The 24,818-nt window shown below is 49.0% G+C and overlaps 1 protein-coding gene across 1 annotated transcript in view; it reads right to left on the bottom strand.

Annotated features, from left to right (window-relative positions):
• Positions 1-24,818, bottom strand: part of LOC123348125 (antigen WC1.1-like) — an 84,879-nt gene that overhangs the window by 2,905 nt on the left and 57,156 nt on the right. Inside the window, exons 6-14 of the mRNA XM_044985562.1 lie at positions 23,945-24,264; positions 22,762-23,074; positions 21,040-21,102; positions 20,641-20,955; positions 19,940-19,975; positions 8,254-8,391; positions 1,812-1,898; positions 866-949; positions 103-192 (exon numbers count right to left, since the gene is read on the bottom strand). Of these exons, the coding sequence (XP_044841497.1) occupies positions 103-192; positions 866-949; positions 1,812-1,898; positions 8,254-8,391; positions 19,940-19,975; positions 20,641-20,955; positions 21,040-21,102; positions 22,762-23,074; positions 23,945-24,264 (1,446 nt within the window). The remainder of the gene's footprint in view (positions 1-102; positions 193-865; positions 950-1,811; positions 1,899-8,253; positions 8,392-19,939; positions 19,976-20,640; positions 20,956-21,039; positions 21,103-22,761; positions 23,075-23,944; positions 24,265-24,818) is intronic.

Here is a 24,818-nt window from a genome sequence, read left to right as displayed (position 1 = left end):
GCCCTGATCTCAGGATCAAAAGGCTGACTAGGGAATGAAGGGGTGGAACAGCAGTAGCCAAGGGGTAATGTGGTTTCTGGAGGGGGATTCATCACTGCTCACCTTGACCATCTGGAGTCTGGAGGACGTCGTTCAAGGCAGGCTCCTCCACGTTATCATAATCCAACTGAGACTCCCCCAGGTAAACTCCCTCTGGAACAGCAAACACCATATTCAGCTTCCCCTGAACACACCCATTTCCCCAGCAGGTTTTAGTTCCCCATTAAAAGCCTGTTGTCTTGGAGTTTGGGCTGTTCATCACAGAGTCTGTAGGGGAAGTCACAGGGTGACCCAGGGGAAAAGGGAGAGTCACGGACATTATGTGAAACAATAATTGTGCCACCTTCATTTCCTCAAAAATAACTAGGGCCTGGTCCTGCCCCACAGCATCCAACAGCAACTTTGTTATGCCCTTCAATGAGATCAGGATCTATGATGGTATTGAGCTACCCCTGGACCCATTGGGAGATAGTAGTTGCCACGCCAGAGCTGACCATTGTGAATTCAACTGAATTCTATAAAGACATGGTTTAAAGTTCTGACTTTATGTGGGCTGGACTGTGAATTGGGCTGTATGCTCATGTCGAGGAGGCAGGGGGCTAAGATCATGCTTCATAGATCAGGGGTTGTATAGTGACACGTGTCAGCTGTGGAAGTCAGATTCTTTCATACTGTGTGCATATTTCTCTGCCCGGTTCCCTGCATCTCCTCCCCTGGGGGAGAGCACCATCAACCACACACAGAAAGGGTCAGGATTTGTTCGTTTCCATCAAGAGTTGGACAGAAATCTTTTATATGTCTCTGTATCCACCCCATCCCCTGTTACCTTGTTCGGATCCAGGATCGTTTTCCCCCTCACTGTCCCCGGTGTAATACTGCAGCTTCGTCACGGAGTCATCTGAATAGGAGACTGGAGAGATGGTAAATGGGATGTTATCACAGTGAGAGCAGTGAAACTGGCTGATGGGCAATGCATCCAGGTCCTGGAGCAAGATTTATGGTCTCAGTATATTGCTCCTTCAAGAGAAGAGGCTGAATTCACAGCAACTGAGTGGTGAGAGGCTGACACAGACTTTCCAAGATAAATATCCATTTTGGGGGGTAAATGTGGCTTTGGGGTGGATAAAATCAGACTGGGAAGATGCTGGGAACAGACATATTGACCTCGTGAGGTGACGCAGGGACTGAGTGCGCCTTTTTGAGGGGCCCATTTAGGGATCTGGGGGAAAAAATAGGGATTGGTCCTGCTTTGAGCAGGGGGTTGGACTAGATGACCTCCTAAGGTCCCTTCCAAACCTAAGATTCTATGATCCCTTTTTGCCAGATTAGGCCACGTCCCTCCCATGATCAGAGTCCATGACCAACCCCCATCATTAGTAGAGAGGACAATGTGCATCTCAGAAGTGGCCTCATTGACCATGCTCAGAGTGCCCCACAATGTGGTAAATTGAGAGCAGCGTCTTCCCAACTGATTGACATTCAGTCAAAAGGACGTGAACAGTCACTTTCCTGACCCATAACTAATTTCCACCTAAGGCTGCAGGATGTACAGATGGGTCCGACTGTCCTCAGAATGGGGCTAGCAGAGTCTGCTAGGGAGGAAACTCATTTCATCTCAGTCCAGTAACTGGCTGGTCTCTTCACAGACTCAGCATCTGCAGCCATCCAGGACTCACAGGCTTGAAGGATGCAGAGATTTAGCTCTAACTCAGAGCTTTAGAATGCAGAGTGCATTAGAGATTTTCTCCCTGTTAGGAATGACACACACAGACCTGAGTCATCAAACATCTCCTGCTTCTTTCTCATCAGGTTATAATCGATCTCTTCGTACACGGCCTCAGAGAAAGGGTCCAAGGAGCCTGAAAGCAGAGGGCAGGGTTTGCATAGGGTCAGAGAAGCTAGGGCTGAGAAACCTTATGAGATCATCCAGCCTCTCCCTCTGGGCCCAGTGCAGGACTGGACTGGTCCCTACAGCACATTCCCACTGCTCTGTCCAGGTTGCAGGGACCGCATCCCTCTCATGTTTGTTCTATTGGCTATTTCACTGTCATAAAATTTATCTTGATATTCAACCTTAATGGTCCCTTCATAAATTTATCCTATTACTCCTAGTACCACCCAAAATCATTCCTCTCCTATCCTGGTGTTCACACTTATGGGCAAAATAGTACTTGTATATGTACTGCCTAGAGACTGTGTGGGGAATAATTAGCTAATATTTATGCAGTGCTTTAAAAATGGAAAGTACTATCTATGTATCTTTTTAGGTGACAAATCTGAGGAACTGTCCCAGACTGAGGTGTCATTAGAGGAAGTTTTGGAACAAATTGATGAACTAAACAGCAATAAGTCACGAGGACCAGATAGCATTCACCGAAGAGTTCTGAAGGAACTCATATGTGAAACTGCAGAACTACTAACTGTGGTATGTAACCTATCATTTAAATAAGTTTCTGTACCAGATGACTGGAGGATAGCTAAAGTGATGCCAATTTTTAAAAAAGACTCCAGAAGCGATCCCAGCAATTACAGGCCAGTAGCCCAAATTACAGAACCAGGCAAATTAGTTTAAACTACAGTAAAAACAGAATTATCAGATACATAGATGAACATGATTTGTTGGGGAAGAGTCAACATGGTTGTTGTAAAGGGAAATCGTGCCTCATCAGTCTATTAGTATTCTCTGAGGGGGTCAACAAGCATGTGGAGAATGGGGATCCAGTGGATATAATGTACTTAGAGTTTCAGAAAACCTTTGACAAGGTCCCTCACCAAAGGCTCTTAAGAAAAGTAAGCTGTCATGGGATAAAGTGGGGAGGTCCTCTCATGGATCAGTAACTGGTTAAAAGATAGGAAACAAAGGGAAGAAATAAATGGTCAGTTTTCAGAATGGAGAGAGTGGTGACACCCAGGGATCTGTACGGGGACCAGTGCTGATCAACATATTCATAAATGCTCTGGAAAAAAGGGGTAAACTGTGGGGTGGCAAAATTTGCAGATGATACCTAAACCTAACTACTCAAGATAGTTAAGTCCTAAGCAGACTGTGAAAAATACAATGGGGTCTCACAAAACTGGGTGACTGGGCAACACAATGGCAGATGAAATTCAATTTTGATAAACACAAAGTAATACACATAGGAAAACATAATCCCAACTATACATATAAAATGATGGGTTCTAAATTAGCTGTTACCACTCAAGAAAGATCTTGGAGTCATTCTGGACAGTTCTCTGAAAACATTCACTCAATGTACAGTGGCAGTCAAAAAAGCTAACAGAATTTTGGTAATTATTAGGAAAGGGATAGATAATAAGTCAAAAATATCATATTGCCTCTATATAAATCCATGGTATGCCTACATCATGAATACTGCGTGCAGATATGGTTACCGCATCTCAAAAAAGATATATTGGAATTGGAAAAGATTCAGAAAAGGGCAACAAAAATTACTAGGGGTATGGAACAGCTGCCATATGAGTAAAAATTAATAAAACTGGGACTTTTCACCTTGGAAAAGAGATGACTAAGGGGAGGATATGAAACTATAAAATCATGACTCATGTGGAGAAAGTACATAAGGAAATGTTATTTACTGCTTCTCATAACACAAGAACTAGGGATCACCAAATGAAATGAATAGGCAGCAGGTTTAAAATAAACAAAAGGAAGTACTTCTTCACACAACACAAAGTCAACACCTGTGGAACTCTTTCCCAGAGGATGTTGTAAAGGCCAAGAGTATAACAGGGTTCAAAAAAGAACTAGATAAATTCATGGAGGATAGGTCCATCAATGGATATTAGCCAGGATGGGCAGGGATGGTGTCCTTAGCCTCTGTTTGCCAGAAGCTGGGAATGGACGACAGTGGATGGATCACTTGACGATTGCCTGTTCTGTTCATTTCTTCTGAAGCACTTGGCATTGGCCACTGTCGGAAGACAGGATACTGGGCTAGATGGATGTTTGGTCTGACCCAGAACATGGCCATTCTTATGTTCTTATATAAAGGTACATCTACACGGCAATCTAGAGGAGTGATTGCAGGATGCATAAAAACATCTGAGCTGGCTTAGATCTAGCTAGCTATGTAGCTGTGTTAGCAAACACAGAAGCACAGGCTAACCTTCCATGTACAACCTCACCTAGGAGCCTGGGTGCATACTCCAGGGGCTAGCCCACATCACAGCCATGCTGATGCAACTACACTGGTGTTGTTATGCCAGCTAGCTTTTACCTAGGTAAAAACTAGATTGGGTATGTCTACATGTGCTGCAATCACACCTCTCACTGCAGTGTAGATATTCCCTAAATGCCTAATAGAATTGTCTGATCTCTTTAGCCATTATCACCCAAGCTCTTTTGTAGCATTTCTCCTTCCTCATACCCTCCCTCCTGCTGTATCTCTCTATTTGGGATCTTTCCCTTACATGGATTTTCTTGCACTTTTCTAAATGGAATCTCAACAGGGGTGGCTCCAGGCCCCAGCATGCCAAGCGTGTGCTTGGGGCGGCAAGCTGCGGGGGGCGCTCTGCCGGCGCCGCGAGGGTGGCAGGCAAGGTGCCTTCGGCGGCTTGCCTGAGGATGGTCCGCTGGTCCTGCAGCTTCGGTGGACCTCCCGCAGGCGTGTCCGCCAAAGCTGCGGGACTAGCAGACCCTCCGCAGGCAAGCCGCCAAAGGCAGCCTGCCTGCCGTGCTTGGGGTGGCAAAATGCCTAGAGCCGCCCCTGAATATCAACATGTTCTTTTTCTGACAATACCTGAAGTCTCTTTGTATTATTTCCTCTAGTGAGGTGGAGTGGCCTCCCTCCCCACTTGAGAGTGAGGGACCACTACACTCCCCCTGGTGGGCAAAGCCAAACCTGCCCTGCCCCCCTCACCGGAATTACCAGGCAGGACAGGAAGTATAAAGGGAGAGCCTTGCATCTCATTTGAGTGGGAGCCAGGGAAGGAGAAAGAAGTCTCCAGCCTGCTGCAAAACTCTGGAGCTCAACTTGCACTGGGAAGCATCCTGTCACCAAAGGAGACCAACTCTGGAGAGAAATTGCTGGGACTGCCATCAGCCAAGTACTCTGACGAGACCAAGGACCCAAGCACTAAGGAACCCCTCACCCAGACGCTGGTAGGAAGTAGTCCAAAGAAACTGGATTTTGGTTCTGTTTAAGTGTCAAAACCCAAGTCAACGTGTTTTAGCTGGATCCCTGCTGATGCAGTGGCGGAACAGTCCTCCACTGTCAGGGCCCTGGGCTGGGACACAATGGAGAAGGATGAGACGAAGTCCCCCCATCCCCTGCTGCCAACCTCATTCCTGGGGTGGCAGCTTCCCACCTTAGGCCAAGAGGTCTGCTGTCTGCCAGAGCCAGGACATCAAACCCGCTTGTTTGGTGCTCTGCCCTGCCTGAGGGCCTGAATCCCTAGACTGTTTGGTGCTCCCTGCTCTGCCCCACCCAAGCAGCCAGAGCCCCAGACTGTGTGTTTGCTGGCTGCCTTAGCCAAGAGGCTTAGGCAATGCCTGCTCCCCACTCTGCCCTGCCCAGAGGGCCAGAGCTTCCCTGATAGACCATTAACTGCCGGCTGTCACAGTCAGGATGCTGTGGACTACAGACTGCTTATACTCCACCCTGCCTGGAGGGCCAGAGCCCTAGACTCTTGATTGACACTAAACACTAAAAAGACAGAGAAAAGGTGACCCTGACCGAAAAATAACCTTACTCCTTACCCTTCCCATGGGGTGCAAAAGAGGTGGTACCAAAGTCCCCATACTCATGATCCTCCAAAACGGAACATGACCATAAATTGTAAGGGGTGGGACCAAGGCTGTGCACTATAGGTATAATTAAGCCTGCTAAGAAAAAGAAGGTGGGAAAAAGCATAGGAAAAGCTCTGTGGTGTACAGAGATATGGATATGCTAGCTTGATTAACCCCAATAAACATTGTATTGACTGGACTTGGACTATGGTCTTCTGCTTTCTGTTTGCGTGTAAGAACCAAGAGAGGGGCGAGGGAAAAAGCTCTAACATCTCTCAGTGGTACTAGTTTTCCAATTACCCAACCCAAACAAGTAACAATTTGGTCATCTGGCTTTCCATCAGTTGCAATGACTGCATGAGGCCTGTTTGGAATCTCTGAGTTTTCTTCCTCTTCTTCTGCATCTGCCATCTGTAGAGTTTGCTCTGTTGATTGTTCTTTCTGAGGTACACTGTATGCTCCAGCATTTTATCTTGAGTTTATTTTTATTGGGTCTCCTTTCAAATATCCCGCTGTCAAGTTCTTCCACTTTTCTCATTAGGCCCATCACGGCTGCCACACTGAGGTGGAGAACGCTGTTGGTCTTTGATCCTTTGATCACATGCACTATGAATGAGAAGTTTTTGTCTTTGAAAGATATTTCTGTGGTGAACTGTCCCATGCAATTCAGAATGCCTCCAGGTCTAGTCAGAGCTGTGTCAGGTGACTTCTATTCTGGGAGGGGTTGGAGGTGATTGTAAGGCCATTCTGTGATGACTGTTACACCGGCTCCTAAGTTAATTTGAAAGTCAATAATGTTTCTCTGAATGATCAGTTTCACTCTCCAGAGAGGCTCTGTATCATCACATATGATAGATCCCAGAAACAATGGCTCTTGATTGCCTGTAATATGAATCAATTCTCTGACTGCGTTTATGTGGCAAAACACTACAAAATGTCCATGTTTTATGCATTTAATATATCCTGAGTGTTTGACTAGAATTTGTTCTCTTTGCCAGGGAGTTCTCTCTCTTTTCCTCACCAGTTTTATGGTGTTAACTTGTCACACTCATGCTGCGTTTAACAGCTTCTAAGCTAGTTTCTTGTTTTTCAACTATGACAAGTTACTCTAGATTTTGCTGTCTCATCAGCTCAGATCGTTTTGCCATTTGAATAGCAATGTGTAGGGTGAAGTCTGTTTTTAACTGTAGCTGCTAAGAAGGATTTTTATCTGCTAACCCAATAACCAGCCTCTTTCTGATATTTTCATGTTTGCTGTTTCAGAATCACAGTGTTCAGCCTAGGCACTCAGAGCTGTTATAAATTATTGAACATTCTCCCCTAGTCCTTGAACTCTCTGGTGAAAACATGCCCTTTCATAAACCACATTTCTCTGAGGGTACAGTAGAACCTCAGAATTACGAACACCTTGGAATGGAGGTTGTTCATAACTCTGAAACGTTCATAACTCAGAACAAAATGTTACGGTTGTTCTTTCAAAAGTTTACAACTGAACATTGACTTAATATAGCTTTCAAACTTTACTATGCAGAAGAAAAATGCTGCTTTTAACCATCTTAATTTAAATGAAAAACACAGAAACTGTTTCCTTATCTTGTCAAATCTTTTTTTAACCTTTCCTTTTAATTGTTTTAGTTGTTTACATTTAAGACAGTATTGTACTGTAGTTGCTTTTTTTCAGTCTCTTGTGTTGCCTGGTTGCGTACTTCCAGTTCCAAATGAAGTGTGTGGTTCACTGGTCAGTTCTGTAACTTTGAGCTTCCAGTGTATAAAGTATGCATCAAACATAGCCAGAACCCTTTCATAGTCATCTTTGGGACTGTCCTCAGGAAAATCAAAGGATTTAAAGAAATGCTCTACTTGCTTCCAAAGAGCATGAACTAAACACCATACCTCAGTTTCCTTATGGAGTTTTATAGCAATTTGAAATCTTGCAAAATGCTGCCTCTAGTCTGTCAATTGTGAAGGTCTGTCAAAGCTGAAGTTCTCTGGGGCAATGAAGAGGGAGATCTTGATGAAATCCTGCAGCCTGTGTTGCTTTTTCTTCCTGTCTGAAACCTTCATTGCCCCTCCTTCTGCCTGCAATTTCTGTTGTTCTCTTTCTTCTGTTTTTCTTCTCCTCCGGCACTGCTTAAATTTGGGCACCATGTCACATACACCTTGTACATGGTAGGTGGCAGGGCTGCTATTAGCAGGTCAGCTTTCTGTACCAGATATGAACTGGCTACAGAGCTTCTTTCCCAGAGAAATACTCACCAGATGTGTTCACAATAAGATCCCTTAATGCTCTGCCAGGCATGGCTGAGGTTAGCTAAGGTAAGTTGTTACATGCAAGTCCACATTGTGGCTGAACAGTATAATACAATTTAACCTTCCATTACACAGCCAACACCCCACCCCCCTTAGGCACAGCTCCCCCTGTTATTTTAGAGGCATTTCACACAGACACACCAATCAACACCCACCTCTGTGCTGTACTCTGGCACTTCGCACCTGTGCACCCAGAATGATTAAGACCAGGCAGAGCAGGGCCCCCAAGATAATGCAGACGACCACGGGCACTGTGACTCTCCCACTGTCGGTTGGAGGGCGGCGCGGGGGAGCTGGATAGAAATGAACATGCGACATCCTGTGAGAGTCGGCGGGGAGAGGAGGCAGGGAGCTCCCCAGTCACTCATTGCATGGCCCAGGATAGCAGGGTAACGGGCTGGGACACAGTCTGTGCACCATGGGTGCAGCTCACAGGCTGCTGTTTAAATCATGAGCCCTGCTCTATCAGCTGGAGCCAGCAGACAGGAATCGTCTAGTTCTGCAAGGCCTGCAGCTCCCACCCACGTGACATTTGCCCCTAGATTTCACAGGCCATGTGTAAGAGGACTGTTGGCCCCTTACTAAAACTCAGTGGGGTGTTTTGGTTGGCTAGCACCCAATACCAGAAGGAAGGGGAAGGTTCGATGGGAAATCAGGACTCTGAGGCTGACAGTCCTCAGGAACAGGATTGTGAACTTCCCTTAAATTCCAGAGACACTTGTTGTGATGTCCCCGTGCCGCAGAGTGGGGTTATATGTTTTATGTGCTCCACTCCAGGTGTTGGTGTGCCCCTGCGCCTTCGCTCGGAGATTTTGACAGCGGTACTCATACCGGTTGTCCACACGCAGAGCCTGCCTCACGTGCTGACCGTGCCTCAATAGTACGCGTGTGCAACCAGTCTCCTCAATTCCTTCTCTACAACAGAGGCTACCCCAACTCCGAAGTAGAGGTGAAGAGGGTGGATAGTGGAGCACCCACAGGGACACTCATCTCGAAAAATGTCAGTTACTGCACAGGTGAATAGCCTCCTCTTTGAGAGAGAGATGTCCCTGTGGGTGCTCCACTCCAGGTGACTTAAAAGCAGTGTATCTCAAGGACGTAGGGACTTCGGATCTGGTAGGAATGCAGTAGCTAGAACAGCTCTGCCCATCTGTGTGTCAATGAGAGGGCCTTGAGTAGGGGCATAATGCTTAACAAAGGTGTGTTCATAAGTCCAAGTGGCTGCTTTACAAATGTCTACCAGAGGAACTTTGTGTAGAAAATCCATGGAGATAGGTACAGATCTAGTGGAGTGAGTTCTGATGGAACCTGGAGGAGTTGTATCCTTTAACTGATAGCACAGTCAGATACAACTAGCAATCCAGTTGGAAAGTCTCTGGGTAGAAGTAGGTGCCTCTTCGGAGGGCTCCACAATGGAGACAAAGAGTCTAGAAGGGTTCCTAAAATGTTTGGTTCTATACAAATAGAAAGACAGAGCCCTGCATACATCTAATGTGTTCATTGTGGGTTTGAAGGAGTTTGCATGCAGTTTAGGGAAGAAGGTTGGTAGGTGTATAGGTTCATTGATGTGAAAGGACAAATGCACTTTTGGAAGAAATTTGGGGTGTAGTCGGAGGGTAACTTTGTCCTTAAAAAATATTGTGTATGGTGGGTTTGCCATGAGGGCTGCTATTTCTCCTGTGTATCTGGCAGAAGTGATTATCACTAAAAATGCTGTTTTCATGGAGAGGTTTAAGAGAAAGCATGTGGCTAGTGGTTCAAAAGGTTGTTGATCAAACATGTTAATATTAAATGGAGGTCCCACGGTGGGGTAGGGGGTTTAATGTCCGGATATAGGGATTGGAGTCCTTTGAGAAAATGCTTGGTGATGGGATGAGCAAAGATGGAGGTATCATCAATCTTGTGATGAAAGGTTGGAATAGCAGCTAGGTGGACCTTGATGGAGCTGAGAGTCTGGATTGTTTAAGGTCTAAGAGGTAGTCAAGTATTAGTGGAAGAGGTGCGGACATGGGAGCAGTTTGTTTGGTTGAGCACCATTGTGTGAATCGCTTCCACTTTCGGAGCTAGGTGATGCAAGTGGATTGTGTTCTACTGTGTAATAGTACTCTTTGAACCTGTTCTGAACATGTTAGTTCCTTTTGAGAAAACTATGTAGGAACCAAGCTTTGAGGTGTAGCATGGATAGGTTGGGGTGGAGAAGTTGGCCATGTTGCTGTGATAAAGAGATTCGGAATGAGGGGCAGTGAAATCAGTGGGCGAATTGACAATCTGGTGAGGAACGGATACCATGGTATCTGGGCTACGACAGGACAATCAGAATTACCATGGCATGATCTGTCCATATCTTTGTCAGAACGCTTTGGAAAAGTGGTATTGGGGGAAATGTGTACAGTAAGTTTTGGTTCCATGAGATCATGAACGCACCCCTAAGGAATGTTTGACCATCTCATTTATCTCCTGTTCATGATCCCAAGGAAATTGCTTAGTTCATCTGCAGTGGTATTCAGGGCCCTGGGTAGGTAAGAGTCTGATATCACATAGAACACGCAGGCGATGTTGTCTGTCATTATTCGGACATGTTGGTTCTGAATGAATGGGAGGAATTGGCATCAGGTATTGCATATGACCCGAAGTTCTAGGATATTTATGTGTAGGGAGTTTTTGGTGGGAGACCATAGTCCCTGGGCTGTATGGTGGGACATGTGTGCTCCTGTGAGGGATGCATCGGTAGTCATTACGATGGAAGCAGCATCCTGGAGAAAAGGGACTTGAGAGCACAGATTGGAGGGAAATGTCCACCATAGGAGGGAGTCCTTGACTCTGAAGAGTATGGATAGAGGTTTGTTTAGACCATGTATGTTTGGTCTGTAAACCATGGTCATCCAAGCTTGGAATCACCTCATATATAGGCGTGCATTCCTGACCGCGAAAGTACAGGAGGCCATGTGGCTTAAAAGTTGTAGGCAGTCCCGAGCAGTGACCTGAGGACTATTGCAAAGTTTTGTGACCAGAAGTTTTATGGTGTTGGAACGCTCCAACGGAAGAGATGCTATTCCCTTCCAGGAATTGAGGTATGCTCCTATGAACTCTAGTTGTTGGGTAGGAGATAATGTGGATTTGTTCTGTTTATTTGTAGGCCGAAGGACAGGAAGCATTCGATGGTCAGCTGTGCAGATCGAAGAGCTTCGTCAAGAGTCATGGCTTTCAGGAGTCAGTCGTCAAGGTAAGGAAATATTATAACCCCCTGTTTTCTGAGGTGGGCCATGACGACTGCTAGAAGTTTGGAAAAAACACAGGGGGTGGTGGATAGGCCGAAGGGCAGCACCCTATATTGAAAGTGTTTTGAACCTAATGTAAAGTGAAGAAAATGTCTGTTGACCAGATGTATAGTCACATGAATGTAGGCATCCTGTAGGTCGAGGTCTGAAAACCAGTCACCCTGCTCCAGCGCTGGGATTATGGTGGTGAGGGTAACCATTCTGAATTTTGCTTTTTGATGAATTTGTTGAACTTCCTGAGGTCAAGAATCGGTCGCCACCCCCAAGTTTTCTTTTCTGTTATAAAGTAATGGGAGTAGAAACCTTTTCGTCTGTGTTGTTCGGGCACTATTTCCACTGCTCCCAATTGAAGGAGATGTTGTACTTCTTGCAGGAGCAGTTGCTCCTGAGATGGGTCCCTGAAGAGGGACAGGGAGGAGGGATGGGTGGGAGGCAAGGACAGGAAAAGGAATAGCCAATTGTGATGACCTCTATGGCCCATTTGTCAGTGGTAATGTTCTGCCATTGATGGTAGAATGGGCACAGATGGTGTCCGAAAATAGGGGCAGGAAGTGTAAGTGCTGAAGTGGGAATGATATTTTCTATATCCTCGATCAAGGCTTCAAATTTGCTGATTAGTTGGAGGGGGTTGAGATGTTGCCGACAAGTTGGAACGGTGGCGTTGATACCCGGGTTTCTGGCGTTGTTGTTGTTGCTGGTGTTCATGTGTTCTATGATGTTGTTGGGTGTATGTGGGGTAGCGTGGACGTTGGTAAGGTTGGTATCTATATTGTCTCCTCCTGTTTGCAGCGGTTTGGATGCCTAGAGACCAGAGCATTGCCCTTGAGTCCTTCATGGAGTGAAGTACACCGTTTGTTGTGGAGGCAAAGAGTTTGTCACCATCGAAGGGGAGATCCTCAATGGTATTTTGGACCTCACGAGGAAAGGAAGAGGATGAGAGCCATAAAGCTCGGTGCATCACAACTAATGTAGCAGTGGATCTTGTGGCAGTATTGGCAGCATCAAGGGCAGCAGAAGCGGCGACAGGGTTTTTGCTGCCCTAGGCAGCAGCGCTCCTCCTCTGAACATTCGGTGGCGAGGGGTCCTTCCACTCCGCATCTTCGGGGCACTTCGACGGTGGGCAGGGCCGGCTCTACAGTTTTTGCCGCCCCAAGCAGCGCGCCGAATTGCCGCCATAGGCAGCTGGGGCAGTCCGTGTGCCCTTAGGGCAGCAGGCGCGTTTCCGTGGTGGTGGCAATTCGGAGGCAGCTTCTATGTTTAGCTGAAGCCTCCATGGACAGCTAAACATAGAAGCTGCCGCTGGATTGCTGCCACTGCAGAAACGCCCCCGCTGCCTGCGACAGCAATTCGGCGTGCTGCTTGGGGGCAAAACAACAGGGACTGCCGCCCCTTCCAGATTGCCGTCCCAAGCACCAACTTGGAATGCTGGTGCCTGGAGCAGGCCCTGGCGGAGAGTGCCGGAGTGAGTGAAGGACCTGCCGCCAAATTTCCACCGAAGACCCGGAGCAGAAGGACCCCCCGCCACCGAATTTCTGACAAGGGTGGCAAAATGCCACTGCGCAAATCCTGCCGCTCTAGGCGATCACCTAGGGTCCCTAGTGGAAGCGCCAGCTCTGAAGGGCAGCCTGAAGCACAGTATGGAAGATGATTTGTCCCTCAGAAACTATGGATGTAAATTGTTGCTTTTTATCTCTGGAATGTTAGCAGTAAATTCCATGAGTTTACTGTAGTTTTTGTGGTTGTATTTGGCCAAAATGGCTGTATAATTAGCTGTGCGGAATTGTAATGTGGAAGATGTGTACACCTTACACCCGAGCAGATCTAATCTTTATCAGATGGGGTGGAGCGAGGAAACTTGTGTTTGTTCTTTTGGTTAGCTGCTTCTACTACCCACAAATTTAGTGCTGGATGAGTAAAAAGGAATTCACAACCCTTGGAAGGGATAAAGTACTTTCAATCTGCTCACTTACAGGTGGGTAGGATTGCAGCTGCTGTTTGCCATATGGCTTTGGCAGGTTTGCCTTGAATTTATAGGTAATGCAAACTTGTATGTGGTAGATGGTTGCAGAATGTTGCTTAGTTCAAGTTGTTTTTCAGGAACTTCCTCCAGGTTAACCCTTAGCTCATTGGCAACTCTTTAAAGAGGTCCTAGAATTTTGAGAAATCATCCGAGGACGTCGGAGGAGAAGGAAGTATTGCTTTGGCTGGTGTAACTACTGAGTCGATTGGGTTGGAGGAGGTACGACGTGCTTTTTCCTTAAGGTGTGAAGGGGCTGCCTGATATTGTGACTCAGTGGCAGATGTGTTTACTGGCGGTACCGAGCAGCTCACACCCCTGTCTCTGGTGGCATATTGAGTGTGATCCTGAGTGTACGGTGCCCAAGGAGCCCAATATTGCCACTGTGCTGGGAAGGGTATGGGTGGTGCCATTCATGGGTTTGCATACCAGGGGGCAGGATGAGGTAGATTTTCTATGACCTATATTGATTGGGGTCTGTGAATGGGAGATCTGATAGGGTGAAAATCTCCCTGCAGTACTGATTCCTCATCACTGGGAAAGTGAGAGTTAGCAGGAGAAAGCTGCCTTGTGTGAGTGTCTGGACAGAAGTAGGTGTTAAGTAGGGGTGACTGCAGGATAGGTGACACTTGCAAGTTCCTGGACTGAGTAAATTGTGGTGCTGCAGAGCCTGTGTGTGGTGACGTCTGCATGAAAGGCATTTGCTGTGCTGGAGGGTTCATCTGCACTGCTGTTCTGAGCCTTGTAGCGCTACCGGCAAGTTCAGAGGATGATGGTGCCGGCATATTCAGAGCAGCCTGTGGAGGATCAGGAAGGCTAATATGTGTCGGTACTGCATCCTTCATGGTGCTGAATGGTGCCATGTGAGAAAGGCAGGCAGCTGGAAGCCTCAAGCCTTGGCTCTGGGGTTTTGTGCTGCCACCGCAGCCACAGACAGGTTTTGCGTGGTGCCGGAGGAACCTGACGCATCAAAAGTGCTGAGTCAGAGAAACATTGGGAGGGATGTGGTAGACATACCAGGCGATCTTCTAGCTCTCGGTGCATCCCTTATAAGGGACAGAGGCTGATGCTTTTTGGAGGATTTTTCCTCCTTTTTAGAGGCGGGAGGGCTGTGGTGTGCAGAAGAGTCCATGCCCGGATCGGAGGCTGGTCCTAAGGACTTCTGCATGAGATGCATTTTTAGTCTCAGCTCCCTGTCCTTACGTGACCTGGATTTAAGTTTACTGCAGTGGGCACATTTTGGGGGGATGTGGGATTCCCCGAAGCATTTTATACATTGAGAGTGACCATCGGAGATGGGAATTGTGTCCCGGTAGGTAGTGCAGCGCGTAAAGCCCGGGGAGCCAGGCATGTTGGAGTCGGCTGCCGCTGACAAGAGGAAAGAAAAAGGCTTTTTTTTTTGAGAAAAGAAGATGGGGAAGGTCTATCTAACTAACTGGGAAGCTAAACTAGGAAGGAAAAATATTTAAATAAGGTGAGAGAAATGTTCTCAGACGAGTCTGCTGACCTCTGTTTCAGGCCAGGGATGGTAGAGAAGGAACTGAGGAGACTGGTCATGCACATGTACTATTGAGGTATGGTCTGCATGTGAGGCAGGCTCTGTGTGTGCATGACCGGTACGAGTACTGCTGTCAAAATCTCCGAGCAAAGGCGCAGGGGCACACCGACACCTGGAGTGGAGCACCCACAGGGACATCTCTCGAAGAAGAATAGACTGAGTGAACAGCAAAGGCTAACAGAAGGAATTTGCTTGGGAAGAGCGCACTGAGGCTTTCATCTTGCAGCCTTCTCTGAATTTTTACTGCAACAGCTGAGGAAGATCTTAAAAAGAAGGAAATATGGATGGTGAGCGTTCAACTGTTGTTATCTGCTCAGGATGTGTCATGTTTGTCTTTCTTCTACAGGACAAAAGCGACTTTGTCTGTACAAAGTGCAAACTCGTCTCCATATTGGAAGAGAAGGTTCAAGATCTGGAAAAACAAGTATCGACCCTGCGTTGCATAACTGAAAATGAAGATTTCCTGGACAGATGTCAGGATATGCTTCTATGAGCACTTGTAAACGGGTCGGGACTCACCCCTGCGGCGCCTCCTACTGGTTACTCCGCAACTTAGCTCTTTTTCCAGTCCAGAGCGCCCTCTGCAGGCTGGTGATCCACCTGCTTTACTCTCAGCCCTGTGTCCCTCCCTGGACCCGGTGCCCCTTTTACTCTAACTGGGTCTCCCCCTCTCAGGGGAACCCCCCCCACCATGCTATCCCCACTTGCCTCAGAATGGCTACTGCTCAGTCACTATCGAGCCCCATATCCTGGGACAGACTGCAGTGTCAGCCTTCTCATCACCGGCAACGGGGTTCGGACCTGCTGCTTTGCCTATCCTTAGGTTGCTCCCTGCAAACCCCAGTACCTCTTAGCCCCGTGCTAGGCCGCAGGCCTGGGGCTTTCCTAGGCTGGAGCTTCCCCAGCCCCTCAGCCTTTTCCCCGTCCTGCTTCACCCTAGGTACTTATCTTAACGTCTAAGCAGCCAGGCCCATCTCTCTCTAACCACAGAGAGAGACTCTCTGGCTTCCTGGCTGCTCTGGCCTTTTATAAGGCCCTGGGCTCAGTTTGGGGCATGGCCCCCAGCTGCCGCCATTTCCCCAATCAGCCCAGCCAAAAGCCCCTTCCCAGGGCTGTTTTAAAGCCCCAAAGGGCAGGAGCGGGTAGCCAGCCCGCTACACACCTCCCCCCTTAAAACCCCCACCCTTGGGGATAGGGAGGTTTCTTATTCTGGCTCAGGCGCCCATGTGCCTCCAGTGCCACTCTCTTCTTTTCCGAGTCCTCCAGCCACTTCCTCAAGCGGATCTCCTCATCCACGACGGCCGCATAGTCTTTAGCAAGGGCCACCCCACTTGCTTTAGACTCACGGAGGGCCTGCTCCACCGCTTCAAGCCGTGCCCGTAGATTTGGGTCCCCCAGGCCCTCTTCCCTCAGGGTCTGGGTCCCCCTGGTGGCTTGTCCGATAACCACCTGTGCCCCCTTTGTCGCTCGGACACGTTGCTCCTGGGCCCCAGCCACCTGCTGGTCCCACTCGGTCTGGGTCCCTCTCTCGGTGACTGGAGTAATGGTCTGGGTCCCAGCCTCCCGCGGGGTCCCCACGATTGCCATCTCCACTGCTGTCACCTCCTCGGGATCCAGTGTGGCCCCTTCTGAACCTCCCGGCACCTCTCTTGGCCGACCCTCGACTCCCTTGAGGGGGCAGTGCCTCTTAATGTGGCCCAGTTTCTGACAGCCCCAGCAGGCTCGTTGCCGCCTCGCCGCCTTGGGCCTTCTCCATCCCTTCATGGGCCTAGCCTTCCCTGGGCTGCCCTGCGCCGTGTTCCCAGGGCCTGGACAGTCCCTCCAGAAGTGGCCCGTCTGTCCACAAGCCCGACACGCTGGCGGCTGCCTGGGTTCCCTCACCCGGCAGCCTGACCAAGGGACCTGCCACTGCCCCTTCTCTGGGTGAGATACCCTGCTCCCAGCCCAGTAGGGACAGTCCCTCTTTATGTGTCCTCGCCTTGCACAGGCATAACATGTCCGGCGCTCAGCCGTGGGCCTCCTGGTCCCGGCCCTGCGCCTCCCCAATCTGTCTCCACGCCTCTGGAACTCTGTCCTGAGGAACTTCACCAGGGCCCGCTGTTCCTCCATCAGCTGGCCCAACTGTCTTTGGAGGGCCCATTGCACCTCCTGCAGTCCCTGTGGGTCCTCAGCCCCCTTTCGCTGGGGTGCTGCCTCGAAACCCCACCCAGGGACAACACCCGGGGTTTCAGCAAAGAAGACCCCAGTGTAACAGGGATCCATTTCTCCCTGCCCTGGCCCCGTGTATCGGGGCGGTTCCGGCTCTTGCCTGGCTTGCCACTTGTAAACGGGTCGGGACTCACCCCTGCGGCGCCTCCTACTGGTTACTCTGCAACTTAGCTCTTTTTCCAGTCCAGAGCGCCCTCTGCAGGCTGGTGATCCACCTGCTTTACTCTCAGCCCCGTGTCCCTCCCTGGACCCGGTGCCCCTTTTACTCTAACTGGGTCTCCCCCTCTCAGGGGAACCCCCCACCACCACGCTATCCCCACTTGCCTCAGAATGGCTACTGCTCAGTCACTATCGAGCCCCATATCCTGGGACAGACTGCAGTGTCAGCCTTCTCATCACCGGCAACGGGGTTCGGACCTGCTGCTTTGCCTATCCTTAGGTTGCCCCCTGCAAACCCCAGTACCTCTTAGCCCCGTGCTAGGCCGCAGGCCTGGGGCTTTCCTAGGCTGGAGCTTCCCCAGCCCCTCAGCCTTTTCCCCGTCCTGCTTCACCCTAGGTACTTATCTTAACGTCTAAGCAGCCAGGCCTATCTCTCTCTAACCACAGAGAGACACTCTCTGGCTTCCTGGCTGCTCTGGCCTTTTATAAGGCCCTGGGCTCAGTTTGGGGCGTGGCCCCCAGCTGCCGCCATTTCCCCAATCAGCCCAGCCAAAAGCCCCTTCCCAGGGCTGTTTTAAAGCCCCAAAGGGCAGGAGTGGGTAGCCAGCCCGCTACAGCACTACATTCTGAAGAATCAGAGCAGGCTGAGCAGCGGGGACAGAAGGACGGTGAAGAAATTTGGCAGCATGTGACCTCCAGAAGAAGAAAGAGGAGCGTCCACATACCAGCAATGCAGATACAGGTGAGCAACCATTTTCATGTTCTCTCCACAGGTACTAATGCGGAGAGTGGACTACATGATACATCTGAGGGAAGGGAGCAGAAGGAGACTCCACCATGAGATGCACTGTCCTAGACACGAGGTGGGGGTTCCACGACCACTGCTCCCAAGAGAAGGAGGTGGGTGGTGGCGGTCAGGGACTCCCTCCTCAAGGGGACTGAGTCATCTATCTGCTGCCCCGACCGGGAAAACTGACAGGTCTGCTACTTGCCAGGATGTGATGGAGAGGCTGCCAAGACTCATCAAGCCCTCAGTCACTACCCCTTCCTGCTTCTCCACATGGGCACCAATAATACTGCCAAAAATGACCTTGAGCAGATCACTGCAGACTATGTGGCTCTGGGAAGAAGGATAAAGGAGTTTGAGGTGCAAGTGGTGTTCTCGTCCATCCTCTCTTGTGAAAGGAAAAGGCCCAGGTAGAGACCATTAAATCGTGGAAGTCAACGAATGGTTATGCAGGTGGTGTTGGAGAGAAGGCTTTGGATTCTTCGACCATGGGATGGTGTTCCAAGGAGGATTGCTAGGCAGAGACGGGCTCCACCTAATGAAGAGAGGGAAGAGCATCTTCGCAAGCAGGCTGGCTAACTTAGTGAGGAGGGCTTTAAACTAGGCTCTCTGGGGGAAGGAGACCAAACCCCTGAGGTAAGTGGGGAAATGGAATACCGAAAGGAAGCACGAGCAGGAGAGCGCAAGAAGGGAGAACTCCTGTCTCAGACCGAGAAAGCGGGACAATCAGCGAGTTATCTTAAGTGCCTGTACACAAATGCAAGAAGCTTGTGAAGCAAGCAGGGAGAACTAGAAGTCCTGGCACAGTCAAGGAACTATGATGTGATTGGAATAACAGACACTTGGTGAGATAACTCACATGACTGGAGTACAGTCATGGATGGGTATAAACTATTCAGGAAGGACAGGCAGGGCAGAAAAGGTGGGGGAGTTACATTGTATGTAAGAGAGCAGTATGACTGCTCAGAGCTCCAGTATGAAACTGCAGAAAAAAACAGAGAGTCTTTGGATTAAATTTAGAAGTGTGAGCAACAACGGTGATGTCATGGTGGGAGTCTGCTATAGACCACCAGACCAGGGGAATGAGGTGGACAAGGCTTTCTTCTGACAACTAGCAGAAGTTACCTGATCACAGGCCCTGGTTGTCATGGGAGACTTTAATCACCATGATATCTGCTGGGAGAGCAATACAGAAGTGCACAAACAATCCAGGAAGCTTTTGGAAAGTATAGGGGACAATTTCCTGGTGCAAGTGCTGGAGGAACAAACTAGGGGCAGAGCTCTTCTTGACCTGATACTCACAAACAGAGAAGAGTTAGTAGGGGAAGCAAAAGTGGATGGGAACCTGGGAGGCAGTGACCATGAGATGGTCGAGTTCAGGATCCTGACATTCAATGATTCTATGATTCCCTTACATTCCAGAGATGCTGGTTGTGATGTCCCCATGCCACAGAGCAGGGTGATGTGTTTTCTTTTAACCTTTCCCATAGCCCCTGCCCTAAGTGACCACAACAAGGTTGAACCCCCCTCCCTTGAAATCCTGGGCCCAGCTTTGTCAGAGTTATGAGGACTCTGCCACACAGGAGAGTGGAAGAGGAGCCCTTGAGGTCATGCAAGCCTCTGGGTAAAGGAAGTGGGAGCAAGGACTCAGATCCCTTCGTTAGCCCACTTCACCAAGATAGTGTATAAGGCAGAAAGTTCCCCACAATAGTGGGACCATTCCCCTGCCTACACATGGAAAGAAGCTCCTCCATTAGGCTGCAGCTTGCAGCTCATCCTCTGTGACCCAGCACCAGGTAAATTTAACTCTTGATGGGAGCAAGGGATGTTTTACCTGTTCTACTCAGTGATGATGTCGTCCCTGGCATACCTGCAAAGGGAAAGGGAGGAGAGTTGGAGTCTGGCGCGAGGGGGAGGTGATGTGTTTTTTCACTGGGTAGCGTCTCTCAGAGTCCCTGGGGATCACCAGATGTCACTTCTACACAGGGCCAGCTCCAGGCACCAGCTCAGCAAGCAGGTGTTTGGGGCGGCCAAGGGGAAGGGGCGGCACGTCAGGCTCTTCGGTGGCAATTTGGTGGCGAGTCCCTCGGTCCCTCTTGAGGGAAGGACCTGCTGCCGAATTGCCGTCAAAGAAGAAAGTGGCGTGGTGGAGCTGCCACCGATTGCGATCACGGCTATTTTTTTTTTCCGCTTGGGGCGGCAAAAACCCTGGAGCCGGCCCTGCTTCTACAAACTCCCTCAGAGCAGCAAAGGGTCTGTAGATTAGTGATTTAGGGCCCATGTTCCCCTATGCTGACTAGTAACAAACCAGCACACTGGGGTCTGTGATGGATGCAGGGGTATGTGGGCTGATGTCTGAGCCAATCTCGCCCCACAAACGTTCCACCACACAACATCCATGCTGCTGCTGCACACAGGTGATGGGAGAGCCTGGTCTGTGACCAGGGGGGTGGTGGGGAGGCAGGGGCAGGCAATTGGACCCTTCCTCCTTCCGGAAAATTACAGCATGTAGCAGAAACATCTTCTGTCACTCACCTGAGCAATTCACTGCAACATCTTCCTTATGACCACAGTTGCTCTCACCCCAGGGCTTGGCAGGACAGTCCCAGAGAGATGACTCTGTCCCTCTGCAATTCAACGTTTCTACCCAGATGGGACCAGTCCCCTCACCGAATGCAGCCTCGCCTGGGACTGGTACAGCAGATCCACAGCCCAGTTGTTTACACACAACTTTGGCATCTGCCATGTCCCAGGAGTCATCACAAACTGTTCCCCAGGAGCCACGATACCAAACTTCCACTCTGCCTGAGCACCTATCCTCTCCTCCCACGACACGTAACTTTTCCTGGTCTGGAAATGCAGAAATCTCATGTTACTGGGACAGCTGAGAAAGTCCATAGGGACCAAGCGTGAGACAGTGAGAAGCAGAAATACCTGTGCAGCTTGTAGAATTCGGGCATTCAGCAAACAGGGTCTGACGTGGTTTCTCTTTTTTTCCTATGAAGAGAAAACGATGAACTGAATGGACCAAGAAGCATGTGTGATGTAGGAAAGAGTACGGTTTATCTGTATATTAAACCCTAAATTTCAGCAATTTTATAAACATAAATCTAAAATCTAGTTTTTTTCATAGCTAATGAATGTATTACTCAGCGGATTCTCTGGCTGTTGAAATCTTTATGCAGCTCCCTGCTGGTGTGTGCATTTGGGGTTATCTGTGTCTGTTCCATCCACCCTGTGTGCAGCTGCTCCTGGCCTTGTTTGAAGGTAAACAGCTGGATAGCTCAGTGGTCTGATTATTGGCCTGCTAAACCCAGGATTGTAAATTTGATCCTTGAGGGGGCCATCTAGGGCAAAAATCTGTCTGGGGATTGGTCCTGCTTTGAGCAGGTCGTTGGACTAGATGACCTCCTGAGGTCCCTTCCAACCCTGATATTCTATGATTATTGTGGGGATCCAGAGACAAGAAATGGTGGTATTAGAATTGAGACCAAAATAGGACTTTAGATCTGCAACGAACTCTCACCTATGTGCACAGACACAGACACACTTTTTGGGAATTCTGATCCTAACCCAAATTTCACAGCCTGGGTGTCAGGAAGTAGGGGCTGCAGCAGAGCAGTCTCCAGGCAGCCTAACAAGTGCAGCTGGCCCATATTAGGCTGCCTGACTGGTGGTACCACCTGATTGGTGGGAAGGGTCAGCAGTCTAACTCCTGAATCAAGCATCATTCAGCAACTGCTCGAAGCATTTCCCACAGCTAGGATGCCTTGTTTTCCTGTCTTGTTCCCAGCCTTGCTGTTGCCTTGACTCCAGACTTACCCCTTGCCTTGCTCCGGTCCTGACATTGAGCTCCGATTCCTGACTTCTGTCTTCATCTTTGGCCTCTGGCTCTGGCTCTGACCCTTGGCTCCAATTTCTGCCTTCCAGCTCCTGCTCTAACCACTGGGAACAACTCCTACTTCAACCACTCAGCATGACCGCCCACATCCTGGTCACTGACATTGGGCCCATCTCTGATTGTTCATACCAAAAGTATAGCCACAGAGCTTCCCAAATGACACTTGCTAATGGTAGGCATTTGCAGCGTTGCAGGAACAATTTTTACAGTTGAGGTGCTGAGGGCCAGTGGTCCCCAAACTTTTTACCTTGCCTCTCCCTTACCCCTGTCTGTGCTCCCTCTCCCCCAAGTTGGGACAAGGACTGGGACATGGTTTGGGGCCGGGGAGCGGGGCGGGAAGATGGATAGGGGTAAGGGGCACTGAGGCTGGGACAACAGCTGGAGGCAGGAGCAGAGCCCCGTTTGCAGGGCCAGCAGCGGGACCCTGTGTGCAGGACCAGCAGTGGAGCGCAGGGCTGGCAGCTGGGACCCCATGCAAAAACTAGGGGTGCTGCAGCACCACTCGAACCCCTAGTTCCCAAGCCTATGGGCATTTGTGGGTTCTCACAGGGTGATTGCTCTGTGTAACACACAGCTTGTATCAATAACTCCCATGTTTGTTTTCCAGGGGCTGTATTGAGAATTGACAATGAAAATATGTCTGTCACTACTGCAAATGTAAAACTGTCTACACTGAAAAGTAAATACATTCAAAATTTCTATTACACCCTTTCAATGAGCTAAACATGCATGTGCACAGAGAGTTTCAGAATTACCACTGCAAGAAATATGGGTCTCTTCCGCACGGTTATCACAGGACTGCTCTTTCCACATGTCTGATGGGCAGTGCCAAAGGGAGCTGTGCTGCTCACTGCATGCAACATGGTCCAGCCATGTGGGACCAGAACCTGCTCCATATGCAAAGTCTCTTGCAATCTGCCCTCCATCCCCACAGTTCAACTGTTTGCAGACAATTGCTGCGGTGACTCCAGACATCTGATTGGAGCAAACACTGCCCCACATCCCATAGTAGAAAACCTCCAACCGCCCAGCACAGTCACTGTCGCTCACCAGCCTCAGATCTGTGAACTCTAGAAGGAAATGAAGAAAAAGGGAATTTAAATCGTCTGACTCTGTAATGAACTGGGGTGTGAAGAGTGAAATCCCAGCGATTGGCAACGATCCTGCACATCATTCTGCAGGAGCAAATGTCGGAGAGCATCACTCTAAGAATGAGAGACTCTTCTGGACACCACAGGCCCATTAGAAATACAATGGTCACCTCTGTAAAGTCACCAGTTCCCAGCAGTTACACACACCAATACCTGCAATACAGCAGTGACTGCTCTCCCAACACTAGAGAAACGCTGCGATATCTCATATACTCTTGGGTGGGAACATATGGGAAATGGTGACTTTCTAATCATGACCCCAGTAGGTAGGTAGAAGAGGAGAGTGACCATATTTTCTTAAAAAGGGAAAACAGAACTCCCCACGGGGGGCCCAACCCCAAGGCCTCCCTTCCTCCCCCCCACAACGTGGGTCGTCCCGAACCCCCCTGCCACCCACCCATGTACGCCCCCTTCTTCCCTCCCACATGCACAATGGCACAAGACTCCTGCTGTACTCCCACATGCGCCCCACCCCCGTATGTTCCTCCACACCCTGCTAGGGGTCGCATACCACTTTTTTAGGCAAAACTGCATATGTCCAATTTGCTTTTGCCAACTCATGATCAGTTGGCAGGAGAAAACGAGACAAATGCCCAGTTTTGCCAAAACAGTCAGTACGGCCAGGGCAGACTTAAAAAAAGAGACTATCTCTGACAAAACGGGACGTATGGGCACCCTATAGAAGAGACAGTGAGGTAAAAGCTCTATCATTCTCAGCTCTTTCCTCAATTGTCTGCCCCCTCCATTAAATCCCCTGGTAACCAGGCTCACATGAGCATTCCTGGACCAGACCTGAGCAGAGAACTCCCGCGTCCTCTTTGTGTCTGCAGTTGTGCTGGCCCCAGCTCCTGGAAGGACACGACCAGAGATCAGATTCATTCCCAGAGCAGTTCACATCATCCAGCCAGATCTGCCCTGATCCTTCCCCATAATGAGCGGAGACAGTTGCATTGATGGCATGTCCACATCCCAGTTGTTTGCAAACGACATTGGAGTCTGACAGATCCCAGGAATCATCACAGACTGTCCCCCAGCTGCCATGGTAATAAATCTCCACTCTCCCAGCACAGCGACCTGCCCCATTCACCAGTCTGATCCGCCTGCTCCCTGCAGGGATAGATCCCAGCTGTTAATATGCAATATGATGATAATTAAACAGCTTCCATGCAAATCAATGATGATGCTACAATGGCTGAGATATTGAAATGCTTTTAAAAATCTGTCTTTAACAAGAAACACAGAAAAGAAGAGAAGCTGAGTAAGGAAATGAGGAATACTTTTTACAGGACATTATTGGTAAACAGCATGTGAGTGAAAGGGCCTAATTCTGAATTCTTTACTCATCAGAGTAATCCTTAAGGGACTTGTCACATGGGTCAAAGCTGTTTGTGAGGTGAAGAGTTAGGGAAATCAGCCCTTATTCGAAATCTTGAATATTTTCAAACAACTCTTAAATGATAAGTAGCAAGGTGTTCAAGGAATGATTAGGCAATTAATTTACCCCAAACCAAATGTTCTTTTCAATTGTTACAGAATGGGGAGGGTGTGACACTGGCTGACCAGGTCATGCTAGAGTGTACTGAGATCAGTTCACTCGTGTAAATCAAAGTAGTGGTTAGATGTATAAGGATATATTCAGATGTTTAAACTTTATGAAAACT

The sequence above is a fragment of the Mauremys mutica genome, chromosome 1 (genome assembly GCF_020497125.1).
Source record: "Mauremys mutica isolate MM-2020 ecotype Southern chromosome 1, ASM2049712v1, whole genome shotgun sequence".
Taxonomy (NCBI): domain Eukaryota; kingdom Metazoa; phylum Chordata; order Testudines; family Geoemydidae; genus Mauremys; species Mauremys mutica.
The sequence above is the reverse complement of the archived record's forward strand: the minus strand, read 5'-3'. Positions and strand labels throughout refer to the sequence as shown.